The 21410-nt window shown below is 38.2% G+C and overlaps 1 protein-coding gene across 2 annotated transcripts in view; it reads right to left on the reverse strand.

The window, feature by feature from the left end:
* Positions 1–529: 529 nt before the first annotated feature.
* Positions 530–21410, reverse strand: part of Ccdc168 (coiled-coil domain containing 168) — a 38098-nt gene continuing 17217 nt past the window's right edge. For both annotated transcript variants that reach the window (XM_017596797.3, XM_017596796.3), the window contains exon 4: positions 530–20442. In XM_017596797.3, coding sequence (XP_017452286.1) covers positions 612–20442 — 19831 coding nt within the window. In that variant the 3' untranslated portion in view covers positions 530–611. The remainder of the gene's footprint in view (positions 20443–21410) is intronic.

Consider the following 21410-nt stretch of genomic DNA (forward strand, 5'->3'; position numbering starts at 1 on the left):
CCAAAATCCTAATGACAGAGGAGTGGGATAACTATAGATGAGGTAGTTTGCACTAATGGCTGCTTTTCTGGAATATAGTTAATGGGTGCTGGTCTTTGGGTTTGAGTGCTCAGAGTTCTTTATTATAAAAAAGATTGAGGTATTCAGCATGGCTGTCAAACTGAGTGGGCAAAACTCTGTACTTGCAGTGGGTTTTGTGCTGTTTTACAGTGTGGACCTCTTTGTACTGTCTAAAACAGTGCCTCTTTATCTCCATGTTCCTCCTTTTCATCTCAGCTACCTATACTCCACCAAATAGAATATTCTTCCCACTCACCCTTCAGCCCTGAGGAAAGTGTTGGAAAACGGTTTCTGGTCTATGAACCTCTCACATTAGGATTATGAAGAAGCAGCAGTAACTGAAGGGAGAGCTCTTACCTGGTAGGATGTAACAGAGCCATGCCCCACTACCAGCCTTCAAGAACAATTGCATGCACCTACCTTTACAGGAGACAAGCTGAGTAAACACATCTCACATCTCAAGGCAATATGACATTCTATTATTTTATTTTCATAGAATATCACAGTAGCAAACAGTGTTCCAATTCAGAAGAACCCACATGCAGTTGATATTAACGGACTGTATTAAAGGCCCCTGTAAGTGACTCCAACAGCCTTTTGGATGAACTCCAGAAGTTCCAAGAATTTGAAATATTTGCTACTCGAGGAATTTGGAAGTTTCTCTTCTGTAAAATTTTTGGGGGAATAACCCAGCGAACGGTTTGGGGAATAACATCCATTGAGTCTGCTGGTACACAGACATAAAAAAAGGGCTGGCTTTCTTTTCTTTCTGAATAGAATCTGATGTTCTGCCAATGGGCATTTGCATTTGGCCCTAGCATCTGAGGGGCTTGTCTCTTCTTTGTCTGCCTCTGTTTACTGTGTAAGTGACTGTGATGTGAGCTCTGATAGACACTGGACTTTCCATATATATCAGATCTAGCCTTCTTTCTGTCACTGAGTTGTGGATTCATGTGAGAGTTGCCATGTTTTTTTGCAAGATTCAATTTAACACCCGACTCCGTTGTTAAGGAGGTTAAAGAGAAGCTCGTTCTACTCCATGTGGTCTCGGTCCAGTGCTTTCCATTATCGAACGTTATGGAAGATGATGTAGACTCAATTTCCACAGTACTAGATGAATTGTGAGTCAACCAGTCAGTATGCTGCATTTTGGAGTTTGACCTACATTTCCTATGCTGAGGCTGATAGAGAGGTTGTGCCACAGGGGGTGTGTGTTTTCTAAGGGTTCTAGTATGGCTGTCCTTTGGATCTTCATGGGAAAGTGGTTTCAAATAAGTTGTTTTATCACCTATGTGAATATCTGCCGATGGACCAGCATTAGGTACCGCAGACGGAAAGTCTTCTGAATCCTGAGTTAAGTAGAAATTGGTTTCTATAAACACACATTCCTCGCTGTTACTTTCTTCAGGAGCTTCATGTTCGCCCATCTCAGTTGAAGTCTCAGTATTTGTGGGGACCTTCGTCCAGTCGTCAGAAATCCAAGATGAATGTGAACCAGCAGTATTTTGCTGAGTTCCTGAAACAGAATGCTTGTATGCACTGGCTTTTTGAAACCATACATGGGATTTTTTATCTTTTTCTGATGTCATCTGTAAATTTAAATCTGAAAGAATTATATCATTTTGTTCAGTGCCTTGTAGACAAGGGTAAAATGAATTAGTTGGCTCCTGGATGTTTCTGAAGCATAATGAGCTTTCTTGTGGATTTATCTTTGGGAAAGAAACATGTTGTAAAATTTCTTTGTCAAAGGAAAGAGTACTGCTTTCCGCACTGCCACCGACTTTGTTACGTGGTGAGCCTGAACACTTACTTACCTTGGAAGTGTGTTTGGGAAGTGCCTTTGGTGTAGAGACCACAGTGACAGAAGGGTTAGGGAGAGAGCGGAGATATTTATGTTGCAAATCACTGTCAATTTCACAAAAAGACTTTTCATCAAACAGTACTACAACTCTGTTTGTTCGTTTTGGCACTTTTGTGGCAGAATGTATACACTTAAACAAGGGTTTTGGTTTATCCTGGTCAATGGCTAAGGCATAGGATTGCGCAGCTATTCTGGGAAGGCCCCTTGTTTGTATCTCCATTGTTTTTGTACAAAGATGCCTAAAAAGGTTGTCCTTTTCTTTCTTTGAGAACTTGTGGAGAACATGAGTTAAGGGGAGATTAATCAAACTTGCCGACAATGTCACACTTTTTCGCTTTTTGATGTCCTTTGGTTCTGTCATGCCCTTGTTGCCACTTGAAACTTTAGTTGTTGATGTCTTTACACAGCTGAGAGGAGGAAAATCTCTTTCATATTTGTTTTTTAAGTTGGCACATATATCAACTTTTGGAGGCTTACATTTTGTTTTTATAGGTTTCAGATGAAACTTGTGACTGTGATCTTCTGAAATAGTCCCTGCGGGGTGAGAGTCATACTTCTGTAAGGATGCTTTCACTATCTCTGGTATCTGATTCAATTTTATCTCAGTTGCTTTGCAAATTAGATGCATCGTAAGCTTATTTTTTAATTCTGGAGTAAGCTGTTTTAAAAGAGGCGTATGTAGCAATGAGGCACATATTTTTGGTATGGTTGGACTCTCCGGCAAAGGAGGTGCTTTTGCGTCACCGGGCTTGTAGGCTTCTAATTCCCCTGGTCTTTCAGGAAGAACTTGTTTTTGGATTTTATTTTCTACAGGGACTTCAAAGACGCCTTTAAGCATTTTATAAATGGGAAACAAATGTTCTATAAGTGTTTTGTCTTCATTTTTTCTATCTTGAAATATTGTGGGCATAGTTCCTGGAACAGCTTCCCCTTGCTTTGAAAGCAAGGGGCATTCGCTCATCTTACCTAATAGTGGGGTCTCAGACAGTGGCTGTAGGCCCGGAGATGGAACATCTATTCTCATGGTTCTTCCCAGACGAGTTTCTATAGTGTCAAATGAGTGTCTATGTATTAAAATGTCCTCAATTTTTCTAGAATCTGGTAATTTCTCCTGGAGTTTAGAAGGACTGACTCTCACATCCCTGCATGAATTTGTTTTTGATTCAACTATTCCTTCATTGTGAAGTGGATTTATCATGGAAACACAAAGACTTCTGATAATGATTCCTGAAGAGGTATCTTTACTCCTTGGAACCACGGTTTTTGGTTTGTTGAAGGCATATTCTAATTTCCTCTTCCTGCCTGGACTACTCCATCCCATGATACCAAGCATCTTTGAAATTGGGTGCTTTGGAATTCTCATAGTTGAATATTTGGGTTTCAGTTCTCTTTTCAGATTTATTATTTTCTGGCTTTTAGGACAAATAGGAATATAGGCATACAATGAATTAAGACTGCTTGTTTGAGACAATTTTTGTTCTAGAAGGTTTTGCTCTGCAGGAACAATCATTGGTGGATCTTCTTTCCTTCTTGTGACACACATCTCCTTAGTATTCATGAGTACCCCTGACGATGTTTGTGGACTGATGTTCACTACAGTTTTTTTATCCACATTTATCTGTAAAGATGTCCACTGATTTCTGCTGGGTACTGGGACATTATGAAAAGGAAAGGATTTTGGCTTAACCTGTAGCTCACCTTTGGCTGAAGGCTTGGCTTGCTCTATCGTCCTCACAATTTGCTTTCCCTTATCTTGAGATGTACTTGAATGGACAGTGCTTAGTTTTTTAAGTGGTATCTTTTCTGAAAAAAAGAGTCGAGAAACTGGAAACTTAGCTTCATGACTTAAAGTATCTTTGATTTCACTTTTCTTTTTGCAATGTAAAGTTTTAGTTGAAGGTTCTTTTTTATATTTTCCTGGCTGACCCTTTTGACATTTTAAGGACATATCCAGCACTTTTTGCCCTATTATGGCACCTAATTTTGTGAAATCAATTTGATGTGGGGAGATTGGTTTACGACGATCTGATTCAATATGTGGATGTTGACTTATTGGCAGGGTCCTAGTCATACACTTTGACTTCTGTAGCCTGGTTTGTTTCAGTAGCACATTGTGTTCTGGTGCCTTGAAAATACACTTACAATCAACCTCACTCAGCTCTCTGGTTGCTGTGTTCTGGGTATCTGCTGGTTCTTGGAAATTTTCTTGTGGATGATGGGATTTTATAAATCCTGCTGTGCCTTTCTGTGTTTTGTCCTGTGAATATTTAGAACCGGCTGATGGTATGGACAAGAAAGTTCGTGATGCAACCACAGTGAGTTCACTTTTATTTTTGTGTACTTTTTTCTCCAGAACCTTCATATTCAGGACAAATTTGTTTGCACTAAGAAAACATGAAATTGGTGAGACCTTTGCCTTTTTGCCAGGCACCTCAATTGTCAAGTCTACTGTTTTTTCTATCTGTTTTGAATATTGTTTTCCTTTTCCGACATGAGTACACATGTCCTCTTTCTGTGTTATTTTTTCTGCATTTGATAATGTTGGAATAATTTGTGGGAGTGGACAAGAAGGTTTGCTTTCTAAACCATCTAGAAGATGGTTTGCTTCAACTACTTGTACACCTTTACACTGCGTGACACCGCTTAGAGAAACTTTGGAAGTGTACATTTTCCTCAAAACTCGAGATTCATTTTTGTTATCATCATGCTTCTTTGGATTGGGGTCTTTAATGTGCATGTACAGTTCTGTTCTGTGGAGCTTCTGGGACAGAAGTGATTTCCGTGATTTCAAAGTTATATCTGTGCCTCTCCTGTCTGTTATTTCTATTATTTCTTTTTTACATGGCTCTTCTCTCTGAGGCGTTTGATGATTTTTAACATCTTTCATGGTATCACCAACAGTGATACCTACCTCTCTAGGTACTGTTTCTCCTTTCATTGATATTCTCTGCAAAGCAGGATTTCTAAGTCTCAGTTTTGTGTTACTGCATTCTCTTTTCTCATACGATTGGGGATGAGGCAAATCTTGTGATAAAGAAGATTTAGTCAAAGCCAAGCCTTGTTCATTTTTAGGTTTCTGCGCTTTTATTTCTAGATATTTGTGGGTTATTATGAGCTTTGCTATTTGCTTTCCAACTTCTTTCTTTTCCTCTGACAAATGTTTTTCACTGTGTTGACTACTTGAAGAATTTCCAGTAGTTGATTGAATGGAAATGCTTTTTTCAGAATCTGTTGATTTCTGTAAGTGTCCCATTAAAACAGAGGGTCTTGTTAACATTGGTGCACATTCTTCTTTGATTCCCATATTCGCATTAAGACTAGGCTGGGGAGACATAGCAGTGGTTATCTCACTCAACTTCTTAATTACTGTTATTTGTGGCTCACTTCTATCTTCTTTGACCTTTCCCCCCTGCTTTCTAGTTTTCCACTGAAAGTCATTCAAATTCTGCATAGGTAAAACAGATGATCTCTTTGCCTTCAAATGTATATTTTTGGGATGCACTATGCTACTGTTCACACCCACATGCCTTATTTTACCTGCCTTTTCTTTCTGGGGCACATGCTCTTTCAGTAATTTAATCTCACTGTAAACTTTTCTATCAGCTGTCTGTGAACCTGAAAATTTCTTGAGTTGCAACTTTACAATTGTACTTGCCAGATCTAAAAGTTTTTCTCCCTGGATTTTGCTCTGCAACGTTTTGATACTGACAGTGTATGATCGTGGTAGGTTCTTTACCTTTTTATCTATTGATTTGGGGATCGTTTCCTCTTTCATCTCTTTTCTGAGTATATTCTTTCCTTCTTCCTGTGTTGATTCTTTTACACTCCTTAACACATAACCTGACGGTTTCACGCATATTATTCGGTTTGAGTCTGATATATCTTTAACCTCTGATAGTGGAAGAGAAAATTGTGTTTTTCCCTGTATATCTTTCTCTTTATTCACTCCAGAAGACACAGAAGAATCACTATTTGTTACAAACACATTAAACGTTCTTGCTTTTTCCTGTTTCTGTCTTACCTGTTCTTTATTTTTCCCATGGGGAGTCTTCCTCTTTCTTGGGGTACTGCGCTCACTTAGACTGAACACGTGAGTAGGTGCAGATATCTTTGCCTTTAAAACCGTGCCACTAGAGTGTGTTGAACAATCCGTGGCTGGGGTTTGCACTTCTTTCTGCACTGGGGGAAGAATTTTCCTCTTTTTTGAACATGTAGAAATTTGGTTTGTGGGTGCTATTTGCCCTGTTGTAAGCAATGGTATAGAAGCATCACGTTTTGTTGCAACTTCACTACAGCGTCTTGCCCTTTCTTGTTTCCGTCCTGTGTTTTCATTACTATTCCAACAATGAGTTCTTTTCTTGCTCAGTTCAGTTCTGTGTTTTTTGACACTGGACACATGAGAAGGTGCCGATATCTTTGTCATACAAATTGAGCTGTTGGAGGATGTCAAATTATCAATGTCTGGGGTTTGTACTTCTTCTTCTTCCCATGGTGAAGGTAGTTTTCTTTTATTAAAATTGTTAGCAATAGTCTTCGTAGATCCTATTTGCCCTACAGACAATGATATTTTTAGCACAGGGTAAGGCACATGACTTTTCATTGTTTCTGTTTCAACTTCCTCTGATGTGTCAAAGTTAACGACATCTGAAGAAGTGATGGCAGAACATGTTTCTCTCAGAGGCATGACTTTTTCCCTACTACTTTCATGCTTCTTTTTACTTTGCTCTTCAAGATCCGCTTTGAATCTTTTTATTTTGGGCACACATAAAAGGGGTGATTTCTTCATGTTCACATGTTTGGCCTTGGGATGCGCTGTGATTCTTTCAAATGTGTTTACTCCATCTTCTTCTTTAGATGACAAGCATCTTGACCTTTTTGTACCACTTATGTTATCATTCAAAGAAGATGCTGTAAAATTTAATTTTTCTGAATCTGAAGATTCCATACTCTGTGAAAGCAGAGAACAGGATTCTATTTCCTGCCCTATTATTTCTATGCCCAACTCACTGTGAGGTAAAGATGCCAAGGCCAAACTGTCACCTAGTTTGCATTTTCTTTCCTGCAAATGTCCCAAGTTTTCATTTACATTTGTCTGTGTCCATGTGCTGGTATCGGTTGCAACTGCATTTAGTTCATCTTTATTCCATAGCTCTTGTAGCTCTTGCTCTGTCTCTTTGATGTCTAACTGAATTTTCTGTGAAACTGTTTGGTTTTCTTTCAAATGGATGTCTTTTTCTGTTTTTGTACTCTCTTCTTTCTGCATTACATATTCCAAGGAATGTTTTACACTGTTCAAAACAGGTCCAAAACCAGGCTTCTTATAAACAATTTCCCTTATATTTGATGGTCTTTGGAGCTTTGAGCAATGACTAGAAGATTGGGTTTTTATTTGCATAGCTTCCTCTCCATTTAGTCTTGTGTCCACGTGAGAGTAAGAAAGAGAATGCATGAAAGGTTTGTTCCAATTCTTCATTTTTTTATATCCCTGTATCCCTTTTTCCTTTTCTTCAGCATTATATTGTAACTCCTGTGATGCTGAAGACAGTTTCTGTCTCAAAGATAGTCTGCTTGAATGTAATACTTCCTTGGGCTCTATCTGCAATCTCTCTTTCAGCGGCATATGGTTTGCTTTTTTAATGCTCCTTAGAACACCATCAGTTAGCTCTCGGTACATTCCCATTGCACCTGACAATTCTAACACTGCTGGTGATCCAAGGCACAACTTCGTGATTTCTCTTAAATACGCCTCCATTGTTTTAGGATCCCATTCCAGAAAAGGTGAAGAAGGAACAGAATCCCAAGGTTTACTCTGAACTACATCTAGATTATTTTTGTTGCCCTGAATAAATTTTTGTATTTTATTGTCCCACCATGGTTCCTTTTCATGTAGCAAATATTTAAAAGGTGGCTTTTTCCCCTTCCGAGCAATATGTTTCAGGGTTATTATATCTTTCAAATGTGGCATATTATTCCTATATTCTTTCCTCTGTGGAAGATAATTTAATTCTATTAAGTCACATAAATTATCTCTATTAAATGGATTTGAAAATGGTACTTTTCTGCCTTGTAGTGATAGCAGGGGCTTTAGTGGTGGAAGGCAGTCCTTTAGTAGTTCTGACTTATTTTTTTCTACTTTTATTCCTGTATTTAAATTAGATTGTGATAGACATGGTAAGGAAATAAAAGATTGTGTTTGTTTCATGTCTGATTTACTTAACATTTCTTGTACTTTGCCTTGTTTTGTAGTGTCAAAGCCTAAAGTTAATCTCCTTCCACTGGATGAATAAGACAGTATTGATTCCTTTGTCTTTAACATAATGTTAGAGCCTGTTATTCCAGCCATCTTCATTTCTTTTATGTCAGACTCCTCTTCCTGTGATTTGTACTTTTCTTGTCTTACATTTCTTGAGATGCTCACATCAATTTTCTCTTTATCCAACTTGAAGTGAGGTAAACAGAAGGGTTCACATGCTTTTATTACAACTGAACCTGGTTTATCCTTTCTATGCTTCATGCATATCATTTTTTCTCTTTTGGAACACTGTGGTTCTACTTCATGGCTTACAGCATAGTCAGTGGACGTATTAGGTGGAAATTCTAACCTCTTCAAGTTTGTGGCTTTTCTTTCAAGGCACATTATATCTTTCATAACTCCATATTCTATGTTATCCTTCAGTTTTACATTTTCATGCAAACACTGCATGTATAATAAAAGGCAATGCATGAACACCTCAGGTAGATATAGCTCCTGTTGCTTCTCGTTTGTTGCTTTATGTGATAACAATTCCTTTGTGCTGACTCTTAGCATGGGCAAGCGATCATTTGACACTGATTCAATTCTCTGTGTTCCATCAGATGACTGCTTTCTTTCTGACAACAAAAGGCCTGGGCATTTTATAGTTTTACTGCCTGACTCCAAAGGCACCACCTCATCTTGTTTTGTTGATTGCTCTGAAATAATTGAGGGAAAAATCCACTTTGGTCTACATTCACATGCAGTACTTAGTTGATCTGTAGATGACAAATCTAGCCCCTTTGTCCTGCTTGATGTGTTGGCTTCTTTTGACAATGCTTCCTTTGCCTGAGGCTCTAAATGTGATTGGACATAAGAATAATTTGGGGAGCAAAATACATGTTCCTCTGGATTCTTGAAAGAAAATGGCAGGTAGTGCTGGTTTAATTTTTTTATTCTTCTTTGCTGTTCTCCATATTCTCTATTTAAGGTGTTATAGTCCAGGTTACCTACTGCTTTTAATGCCTTCTTTATCTGTGGTGGTGTAATCCTATGTATATCCATCAAAGATTGAGGGTTAGACACTTGGAAAGCCTTGCATGCATTTTCTTGCCAATCCTTGCCTCCTTTAGTATGCAGGGTAACTCCTTCTGAACTTGAAGATTGATCTCCTAGAACATTTACTTCACTTGATGTTTTTTCTACCACTGGTTTAAAAACTTTTGGATGTAGAGCTGCTTTTGCTGAGATTTGTTTCTGTGTATTTTCATACTGAAGTTGATATAATATACAAGATAAAAAAAATTCCAGAATTTGTTCTTTGTTCTGGATAAAAATAACCAAGTATCTTGGCCTCAATTTTTTGGAACTGTCCACTTTCTGTCTGTTTAATTTTAATGGACTGTCAACTGGTTCTGCCTTTTCTTTTCCCTTGAGATCCCTTTTGGGCCCTACACCACTGTCCTTCATTGTCGGACTCCAGATTTGTTTTAAGTAGAAAGGAGCCCTCTTGTGGCAATGTACAGAATGCGGAATGATTCTAGGCTTCTGAGTGGTCTTTGTACAGTCTTTCTGAGCTGTAACTGTTTTGTGTAGAGCCTCTAGATCTGGGCAGAGAGATGCCTGTGCTTTGGAACCTAGTTCTGTGTCAGTTTCTCTTAATCCTTCTTTTCCAGAGATATGGGAAATATTTTTTATGCTATGATACATACCCACTTTCTTAGGTACCTTAGTGTTTTCTGAGTCAAAGGACTGCTTAACTGGACAGGCAACAGACCCCGAGCTTACCCTGGGAGTGCTTTGTTTAAGCAGTTCTTGCACCTTACATGCTTTTTCCTGGAAAGTATCCAGCCCCATGAGAAATACGTCATGTTCTTTGGGACTTAATATATTTATTTTCTTGGGTCCTCCTCTCCTGGGTGGAATTGAAAGTGCATGTTTGACGGAGTCTTTCACAACTCCCTGCTTTATGCTTTGTGCAGTGGAGAATTCATAATCTGCAATTTCTCTGGGTCTTTGAGCCTCAAGCCTACTGTAATCAGTTTCTCCCGTCTCTGGAAATACAACACGGTATGCTTCTGGTTCCAAATGGGAATTGAAGTTGATAAGTCTAAGCTCCTTCACCTGTTGACCAGTCATTACTGGATCTTTATTTTGTGGAATAATATCTAATAAAACCATTTGGTGTTCTTTGTGCTTTATAGTATATTGTGTTGGTTTTCTGACAGTGCTTGATATTGGCTGTACAGATAACCTTTTAGTTTCATTCATTTTCTTCAGTGTCATTTGTGGAGGAATATATGGTTTTTGTAGTTTGCCTTTCCCCTCTCTAACTTCCATAAGTTTTTTTATTTGAGATGCAAGGTAGCCAGAAGCACACAACTCCTTCCAAATTAAATCTGCCACCATTTTTACTTGTGCCAGCTCCTTCTGTGTCTTCATGCTATGTCTTAGTTCCTTTCTGAAGCTAAGGCTTCTATATCCTGCAATGTTAAGCAGCCTTCCAGAAGTTGTCTTCCTCACCTTCGTATTTGTCCTATTTTGATACAGGACACTTTCTGTGAATGGTGTTCTTCTGTTTTGACGTGTAACTTTGGAAGCAGGCTCATCTGTATAAACACCGTCTAGGCTGATCCCTTGTACACACAGCCTTTGCTCTCTGCACAATGAGTCTACACTCCTTTTTGGCTCTGTCCCATCTCTTTGCCTGGACATACCACTGTTGATAAATTGCGTCCTTGATGGTGAATCATTTAGAAATGAAATTGACTTCCTCATTGTTGTTTTTATGTCTTTTGCTACTTCAATTTTTTTAACCCCTCTACTTTTTTTCCTTCTCTTTTCCTGTTCTTTAATAAGCAAGAGTAATTTTTCAATACTTCTTGGCATGTGATCCATATCAGAAATATCGTCTTCATTTGGGGTATTCTTTTGCTGTTGGGTCAAATTATTTAAGATTTTATTACTTATTTTCATGACTTCTTTTGACTCTTCAGTATGAGGCTGGTGTGGTACATGAGGGGAAATGGATCCCAGAAGAGGATCTGTGAAAAGATTTTGTTGCTGTACCATACAACTGGGAGTAAGCAACAGTTCCTTTGAATCGAATGGCTTGTCCATTACTTCCAGTCTTACCGTCCTCTGTGGACTTGATGGCTTGATATCTTGTTTCATTATGATTTCATTTGTCATTCTGAAATGAGAAAACGGTTTCATTGGCTGGAGAGCCATTTCTGGTCTCCATGTCCCTTTCTCCAGGGAATTTTTGTGTTGTAGGCTATCTTGTGGGTCACTGTAGACATTTGTTCTTATAGTACTTGGGTTATCTAGCCCAAGACTATCAGTTTCTGCTTTTTGTGACGTTAACTCAGAGTTCATCCTTCTTCGTAAATCTTCTGGTTTGCAAGTGTGGTCTGACTTAACCCAAAATTGCTGGTGAGTGTCCTTGAAAGAGCTATGATCATGTGCCTCTTTAATATTTTCTTCTAGTTTTCTAGATTCATCAACACCTCCTGAGCCTGACATTTGCCTTTGGTTAGATGGTTTCTCCAGAATTACCTGTGGAAGAATGCTTTTGCTCTCTTCCAACTCGCCTCTCTCCAGTTTTACTCTGGTAAGTATTTTAACTGGGGAGATAAAGCACTTGGGGTCCAAATTAGTTTTTCCAAACAGGTTTTTTATATTTCTCCTCAGCTCTAATGTGCTCTGATGCTGCATGCTATGTCCTAGTTCTTTTTTACTGCTTCTGCCCCCATGTGCAAGAAGTAGAGAAACTGGTGTTTTCTTGGCCTTCAGCTTTATTTGTTTGACACACACAGCACTTTTCATACTCAATACTTTTGCCTTATCTTTTTGTCTTGTGGTTTCCAGATAGGTATGGTCACTCGCATAAGATCCCCACATAGGTTCTAAGATAGTAGGCTTTTCCTGTTTCTTGAGCAGGGCACAAGGTGAAGACGTTGTTTTCCAACCTGTTTTAAATTCATTGTTCTGCTTTTCAACGTGAAGAGAATGTGCATTACAAGGAAGGACAGCCTCTTGGCCAAACTCTTCTCCAGCTTTTGTGTTTCCTTCTTGATCTATTAAATAAATAGCTCTTTTCTGAAGCGTTATGTCCTTGGGGTGAACCATGTTAGCTGAAAAGACTTCTGGTTTGAAAGGATGAGATTGTCTCATTTGATCTGCTTCAAATGGCTGGACTCTCTGTGAAGGTATTTTAAACAAAACTGGCTGTCCAAACTCCTCTTTCCTCTTCACTATTGCTTTGTTCAAGCGATTTCCTTTTGCAGATTTTCTATAAATATCCCATATTTTATGGGATAGTTCTGTTTTTATATGTTGAATACATGGATAGACAAATTTTATGTTTGTATTTACCTCATCATTATCTACTTTTATCTCTGGGGTTCTTAGTGTCTCAAATTCTACATGAGGTGACTGTGAATCTGTGGCCTCCATTACCTGTGAAGGCACACCATTTTGAGCTGACAGGTTAGGCATTCTCATGTTACCAATCTGCTTTTTAAATTCTTTGGAAGTTATTAAATTCCTGGTAATAGAAGTAACAATTTCTGTCAAATAAAATGGAGATTTTTCTTTTAAAAAAGATTGGTCAGTTTTCTTTTTGCCAAGTTTGGTAGTGTCATTGGCCGGCTCACAGATTTCTAAGCAATTCTGTGACTTCCTCACATTTGAAAGTGCATTTTCGAGGCTTTCTTGTGTGTTGGAACCATCTTTGTCAATAGAATCATTGTACTCCATGTCTTCAACTAATGACTCCATATGTATTGGCTGTGTCTGAGTAAATTTTGATATTCCCAAACTTCCCTCTGCTTTGAATTTACTTTTTCTATTAGTAGTTGATATGAAGTGAACAGTGTTTTGAAGTATATCAGTTATGTTTCCACTGAGTTGTATGGCTTTCATTTTGACTCTTAATTTAACTTTCTTATGGTTTGTAATAGAGTATCCACTTATTTTAATTATCTTTGAAACTAATAGCTTCTTTTTTTTCATAGTTGAAAATCTCTGATTCAACACACTTTCATTTTCTGGTAATTTAATCATGTTTACCTGGCTTTTAAAGTCAAATAAAGCAGGTTGGAAATTATAAGGTCCCAAGAAAGTTGTGGCTAAGTTTGCTTGTAACTTTGCTTTTTCCTCTGCTATAGATCTTTGAGGTATTTGTCTATAAAAATCAGTCCCTTCTGCTGTATTAAGTAACAGTTTATCAGTTATCAATTTGAGTGCACAAATTTCAACAGCTTCAATAGCATGCACTATCTTTCTCAATAGGTGTTTACTATTATGGTACCTTTTCTTTTTATGGACTCTTGGGTTCTGCCTTGCAATACTAAGCAGCTTTGAAGCTTGTTTTGTCATGGGACTCACCTCTCTTTTGCCTGGAAACTGTAATGTGCAGTTCTCACCTTTTTTTTCAGATGATGTAAGGCTGGGCTCCTGTAAAGGTTTCAAAGTCCTCAAGTTCTTTTGACTCCATGCTTTTTGTTCAGAAATGGGGTAGGCATACTTTCTCTTGGGATTTCTATCCCAGGTGTTGTCACATGGGGCAGGGCCAATCTCAGATTCCTCTGTATTTAGAAGTTGTAACATTACCCCTCCTGTGCTGCTTGGCTGGTTACTTACACTGACTGGCTGTGCTTGCCCATCATATAGAGCTCTCTCTAACTCACAACACGGTGCCGAATTAATCAACTGTAAACCAGATTTCACAGAATTAGGCCCTGCCGTAGTCTGAGAACTGAAACTGAAGTGCTGGGAACTCAGTGGGTTTCCTTCTTCACCTTGACTTTTTATATCTTTGGTGCCATTTGAAGTAGCATCCTTGTCAGTGGAGTATGCATGACAAGATCTCTCTTCATGTACGGACTGGCTGTGAAGCTCATGACTAGATCTTGTCCACATTATATCCCTATCTTTTACTCTAGTACATGTACTAACATCGAGAGACACAGGCATAGAAGAGATGGCATTTAGGGGTGGAACTGTCACAGGTTTACATTGTTTTGGCGTTACACATTCTGTAGCACGTGCTTTAGCAGCTAGATGATCGGTACTCATTTCATCTCCCTTTTCTATGAATTTTAAATTCTTACTTTCTTTATATGTAGGTGTGGACAAATCCAAAGTGTCTAACGCTATTGCTGCCAATTTCTGTGTTAATCTTTTACTTTTCTCTAATGTTGGGTCTCCTAATATGATTATATTAAGACTATCAAGTAAGACCCCAGATTTTATTAGTAATTCACAGATCTGTGATTTCAAGGTTTTGGGAAGTAGTTTTTTCCTATGACCACACTGTGGAATAGTTAATACCTTAGAAACGAATGCTTTCTTTCCTTTCATAGTCACACCTGTTGAAGACATTTTACCTTGTAAGGTTTTGTCTGTAAACACCTTGCTCTGTCTTTTAGATCTTGGTACACCGGGAGTTGAGAGATTCAAAGACTCTAAGATATTTGGTTGTAGATCATTTTTAAGCTCATCTCTGTCCAGCTTAGTCCACTTGTTCAGTTCCTGTGCCTGAGCTCCGTCAGCTGAGCTGGGACATTTTTTCCTAACAGTGTTAAGAACTTCTATTTGTGACTCTTCTGACTTTAGGGAATGAAGCTTTGAACTTGATGTAAACATGTCATACTCTCCGAGAGTTTTATCTGCTGACTCACTCTGCTGTGCGACATCTTGTTCCACAATGAACAGAAGGTCTCTCCCTCTTTGTTTCACTCCTTTATGAGAGTTAGGATCCCTGCTTGGATGTGAATAAAAGATAAAATGTTGGCTATGCCGTGGGAGTAACATTGATAATGTGTCATTATTTTGCTTTTCTTCTTTATCTTGAATATCAATTTCTTTGATTTCATCTGAAATAAACTTCCCTTTGTGACACAGTGTCTCTGACTTCATTTGCATGAAACAGGGTGCTTTCTCGCTCAGTGAGCCTTTCTCTATCTTGTTGCTCATATTAACTTCAGGTGCAGCATTGTTTGAAGAGGAAGTTTCATCCGCAAAGTTTTTCTCCTGATATGTGTGTTTCATTTGGGTTGAGTAACATTTCATTTCCCTACTATGGTTTGGATTAATGTATGAGACCGATAGTTCCTTTGCCTCCTTTTCACTGTCACCAGTGTGTTTGTTGGGTTGTCTTTCATGAGATAAACCACATTCTCTTTTAGATAATGCATTGTTCTTGACTTCCCCAAACTTTAAAGGGTAAACGCTGAGATAGGGTGCTGGCTTTTCCAATGGAAATTCGTCTGGGATGGGGAATGTTGCAGAACATGAAATAGCTTCTGTGAGTATTTGTGGTACTACCTGAGTAGTTGTTCTCTTTACTTGGTTCAGTTGTTTGTCTGATCTAAGAAGATTGTGGTCTTTTTCTTGATTCATACCAAATACAAGACAAGGGCTCTTTTTTGAGGTCGGGAAGTCTTCTGGCTTCCCTTTCCCCTCCTCTCCATAGCTCCTCAGGCTAGAAAAACTACTTGCATCGGCAGAACCTGAGCGGACTGCATTTCTTCCGCTTGGTGACTTCTCTTGCATTAGTTGCAAATGACCAAGTCTTCTTATTCTCTGTTTTTCTGTCCAGGGTTTTGATCTTCTAATATTTATTTTGGACAAAATATGTGCCTTGGAAGGAACAATGTACAAACAGGCAGCTGCTATGTTAGCTCTTTGCTGCAGATCTTTCATTTCTTTGTTACATTTCAGTTTTTTGCCGAACCTGAAGTTAACTGTCTGTGGTTCTATTTCACTCATAGTTCTACGTCTCTGACTCAATGGTGTCTGCTTCTTTGATCTTGGTGTTTTTCTCTCTCCTTTATGTCCATAAACAAAGGACCTTGTAACAGAGTCGGAAGACTGCAGGAATGTCACCGGCAGGTTTGCTGATGTCTCTGAATAGTTTACTACAGGATACAAATCTAATTTACTTTCAGAGATTTTTTTAAATTCTAAATTTTCATCTGTTTGGTTTGCAAAATCACCAGGCGAAAAGGTCCCTACTTCAGATAAAATTTTAGGAACCACAGGAAAGTTTACACCATTTTCTGCTTTGGTAGTTTTCTGTAATCCTTCAGCCTCTAGGGGATCCATTTGTAGGTTAGCCTTTAAAGCATTTTGCAGGGAATTGTTTTGGATTTTTATATTTTGACTGTTAACAGATGGTCTTTGACATATAGGGGAGAGTGATAGGTCTGGGAGAGTTTCCGTCCTCTCATCTGCGTCAGCCCACAGATGTTGGCCATGCTGTAGAAAGGGGTTTTGTTTCTCTTTTTGAGGTTTTTTCTCTCTATTGTAGAATTCACTACTCCCAGCAGTGTAAGCAACACGGACTTTGCTTGCTTGCTCTCCCTGCTTTAGTTGCGCATGATGGAACACCTCCCGAAATCCACTATCAATGGTTAAACAAACAGTGTTCTGCCATTCAGGTAAAAATGCTTTAGCTTGGCTTATCTTTTTAAATTTGGCCTTGAGGCTTAATTTTGACTTTTTATTGCCTCTGATAGTGAATGTTTTTGAAGCTGGTGGTTTCACCTTCTTTACATATTTCATCTTCACTATACTTATGTTTGCGAATTTTGTTTGGTCTTTTTTCTTTTTAGATCGAGTCAAAATAGGCATGCAGTAAGTTAAAAGCCACAACAGAGCTTTTTGCGTAAAAGCGCAGCTAATTCCCTCTGCATCATTCCCAATACTCAGAGCACTGCTTTCTCTTGACTGGCTCAGAGAGTCTCCCATCACTAATTTTTCTGATGTTGGAGGACCCAACTCTGATTCTGCAGAATTTAGGAGCTCTGTTTGTGTAGATGTGCTGTTCTTTATATTCTCAACATAAAGCGAATCCATTCTTAATGAGTCAACTGGATTCTCAGTTGCTTCTGTGTAAAATTCTGCTTGAAACATTTCACTCTCCATTTTAACCTCCTTCACCGGCTGTGTATCACAACTGAAGCTCCTCTTACTGTGAGCCCCTCTCTCCCGCAGCACCTGTCCCACCACTTTCCCACCGTGGCAGGACTGAACTTCTAGGGTATTGCTAGCTTCATTTTCTTTAGTAAGTGAATCTAAATTATGTTCTTCCTTTTCAACTTGGGGTTTGGGGTGTGCTATTTGGATATTTACTGTATTATTAGGAATGCTAGATCTCTGAGGGTGAACACTGAGAGGCCTGAGTGCCAACGCTGCATTACATAGCATTTGTTTAGTAGTGCTTTCAAAGCTGCCTCCCACTCTTCTCCTACGGATCAGAGTGTCACATGCCCTAACACAAAGTCTCTGGGTAAATGCAGGTTTCTTCACTTTTATAATTTTATGTTTGACCCTGATTACATTTTTTGTTCCTGATGATTTTTTTCTGGTTTTGAAAGGTCCTGTGGCAACTGCACATAAGTCTTTTATCCAATCTTCTTTGTCTTCTGTAATAGGACCATCCAATGACTTTTTGTCCTTGCCATTAAAAGGGAAACAACATTCTGTTTTTTCAATTAAATGTTCACTAGTAGGCAAGTTCTCTGGCATTGAAGGTGGGTGCATGGGACCTGCAGCCTCTTCTGTGTCTGTAGCTTTGTCTATTCTTTGCCACACTTTTTCAACTTGTAGTGGCTCTGTCGAAGGACATGAGCTGGTCTCCCATACCGTCTGTGTAGAAATAGTCTGTGACTCTACTTTTTTCTCTTTACTTTGAATTGTTTTATTTTCTAAGTGCTCCTGTCCCATTTCAAATTGGACACTTTCAACCTTTTGCTTAAGACATACAATGACTCTCAAGTCTTCTGTCAGCAGTGGAACGGTTTCTGTACTTTTTTCTTTATCCCCGTTGCATTCTTGTGGCTTTCTAACTATGGAGCTATCATCAATGTGCTTTAGTTCCTGGATTTTCTTTTCATCTAGTAGTTTCTCTTGTAGTTCAGAGTGACTATAATTTACTATTGGTGTATCTGCCTTGGCTTTTAATTTGCTATATATTTCCATATCACAGGGTTCAGAAATCATAGCCTGCATAGTATCATGAGAGGTATCTGACACTCTTTCATATTGATGTCTATTTTTTGTATTGCTTGAGGCGTTGCTTTCCAGCTTTTCACTGTCAGTTTCTGTAATATTGTCATATTCTGTAATAGTCATTAGTGGTTTCTCTTCCTTCAGATTTATGCTTCTCGTAATCACTTGAACATTTATATCTTTCAATTCATTTTTCTCATGCTTTTGGGATACTAGGGTAATAAGTAAATTGATACCTGAAAAGCTCAGATCGATTTCTTTTAAATTTTTGGCATTCTGTATTCTTTCGTTTAGAAAGCACTTTTGTGTGTTTGGTATACTGAGTGTCAACTCGTCTACATTCTTTGTAGTTTGTATGTCCTTCTGAACTTCTATTTTGGGTAATGAAACATCTTTCTGTAGAGACTCTGATAACACTTCTGAAAGCGCCTCATGCTTTGGAATGTTCAGGTCAAGTGTGTGCTGAACTGAGTCCTCACTAGTTCCGTCTCTACTTGTTTCAAATAATGAACAAGGAGCTGCCACTTCCTTAGTGTTGATCATGGATGAGTGTTCTATATTTTTAGTAATACTCAAGCTTACTCTATCAGTAGAACTTGGATAATTGGTTTTTTCTGTATCTGTTAATCTATGTTGCTCCTGCAGAAAATGTTCATGATTTATTAAGTCTGGAATGACCATCTTTAGACTTTTTATGAAATACTTTTTAACATGGCGAGTGATGAGTTTAGAGCTTAGCTTAGAAATAAGGTACAATGCTATATCTGACATTATTTTCCTTTGATGTACTATTTTTTTCTTCTTACATCTTAACTCAATCTTACTTCCTGAAGTATGACATACTATGATTGGAAATACCTGTGAACAAGACATTTTCTTTGCTTTTAGAGATAGAACTTTAAGTCTAAGCTTTTTTTCATTGTCTAGTATCTTTCTCCCTTGCTTTTTAATGATGGATGAAAGAGACATTGAACTGTATGCATGATACTGGTTTGAATCCAATGAAGCCATGAATTGCTGGGCTTCTGGCATTGTGTTTTGTTGTGTCACAGCTTCAGCAAACGAATGTGAACTTAAAGATAGAAATTCAGCATTTTGGAAATCACTACGTTGCTCTTTGACTAAATAGCTACTCTTGTTTGGGTCATTAAAATCAATAGAATTTTGGGTCCCACTGATATGTTCATCAGACTTTATGTCCTTGGTTGAGCCTTTTATTTCAACAATACATGGTATATCGATGAAATGTTGGCTCTTATCATTATGATATATATCTTGGGCCTGGAAGGAGTCTTGCATGCTGCTAGAAAATGGCATTGTCATAAAATTTAGAGGTTGAGCAAAACTGTGCTGCGTGCTGACTGACTCTTGGTTATAAATAAACTCTTGGGTTTGTCTAGTAAAATGTGCTTCATGAGTCATTTGATTCTGTATGGCATTTTGGTCCACGAAAGTATCTTGTGCTTTGGGAGGACTAAATATTTTATTAGAATGTACATTATAAATTAATGGTTCCTGAAATTGGTGGTGCAGACAATCAGCTTCTCTCACTAACCTAGCTTTGGGGTTCACAGGGATTTTTCTTCTTATATTTTCTTCTACTTGTCTAATTTGGTCATCAGAAAGAAATAAATGGACAAGGGGGCATGGTGTCACATTGAGATCCTTATCTCTTATAAATTGAAAAGTGCTTTGAAAGTTAATATCATCAGGAAGTGAGTCTTTTGTACTGTTGGTTTTCATTATTGAAAATAAATTACTAGTGGAAAAGTGTATTTCTTGATATTTACTTTGCTGATCTTTTGAATCAGCTGACCGAGCTTTGGGGTTCACAGGGATTTTTCTTCTTATATTTTCTTCTACTTGTCTAATTTGGTCACCAGAAAGAAATAAATGGACAAGGGGGCATGGTGTCACATTGAGATCCTTATCTCTTATAAATTGAAAAGTGCTTTGAAAGCTAACATCATCAGGGAGTGAGTCTTTTGTGCTGTTGCTTTTCATTATTGAAAATAAATTACTAGCAGAAAAGTGTATTTCTTGATATTTACTTTGCTGATCTTTTCTGTGGCTTATGAAAATTTTTTTTACTTTTGAGTGAAACATTGACAAAGGTCCACTAGTCCCACCTGAAGATGAGTGACTTTCACAAAAATGGCTTTCTTGAAATTCACAGTCATCATATGAAGAAAAAGCTCTTTCTCTACTGTTATCTCCATTCTCTTCAGATGGAGAAGTAGTTGTAACTCTTCCTGAAAAGGTTTCAATTCTAGAGATAAGAAAACAGTGTGAGTTGCAACTTACAATAAGCATTTTTATACACTATCACTCTAGACTTAAGAAAAGTCTATCATAGCTGAAAATAAGATTGTTTATAAACATGAAGGTAAAGGTGAAGCTATCACCCACATTGTTAAGGAACTCATCACCTCAATTTCCTTTAGTAGACCAATCAGTTGTTGAAGTGAAAAAAAAAAAACATTTATTTAAGAGTAAGAGAATTTCTCTCTCAATCTCTTTATAGGTATTTTTTTAATAATAATGAATCAAGGGGTGAAGATTATATGATTATAAAGAATATCTTTCTGTTTGTTGTATAAACATTGTTATAAGGAACAGTGTTATGGAATTTAGGATACAACAACAGAATATCTCATCAAGTGTAGACTTTCTACAGATAGTTGATCTAGCCAGCTATTTACAAGGAAGAGAATAACCTACATTTGGGGGAAGTTCTTCTCTGTAGACCTCTGGATCACAGCAATGATCATAGTAATGAACATATAGCAAAGATGTTGCAATTTTCTTCTACTGTTTTCTTGTTTGACTACTCTGTAAACAAGAGCTCAGACTATCACCTATAAACCTTAGTATGGTGGTTAATTTATATGTCACCTTAGCTCAGCTGTGGAGTCCAGATACATGCCAATATTACAATGGATATTTCTGTGAGAGTGTTTTAAGGATTTAGATAAATGATCCCATGGGGAAGAGAGCTCGAAACCTCAGAAGTTTCGGACACTCCTGAGAAATCAGAGGAGACAACTCTCTGCCCACATTCCCAACCCAACGCCTAGTGCCATCTGTGCCCCCTGGGCACAGGAACCTAAGAGCAGTCAGGAACAGGACTCTTCCAGTTCCTGCCTGCACTGAAAGCTAAAAGCCAGCCACCAGGAGCACCTACACACCCGAGAGCAGAGGTAAGATCAACTTTTCTGCTCCAAGTGACCTGCCTAG

Source organism: Rattus norvegicus, chromosome 9, assembly GCF_036323735.1.
Source record: "Rattus norvegicus strain BN/NHsdMcwi chromosome 9, GRCr8, whole genome shotgun sequence".
Taxonomy (NCBI): domain Eukaryota; kingdom Metazoa; phylum Chordata; class Mammalia; order Rodentia; family Muridae; genus Rattus; species Rattus norvegicus.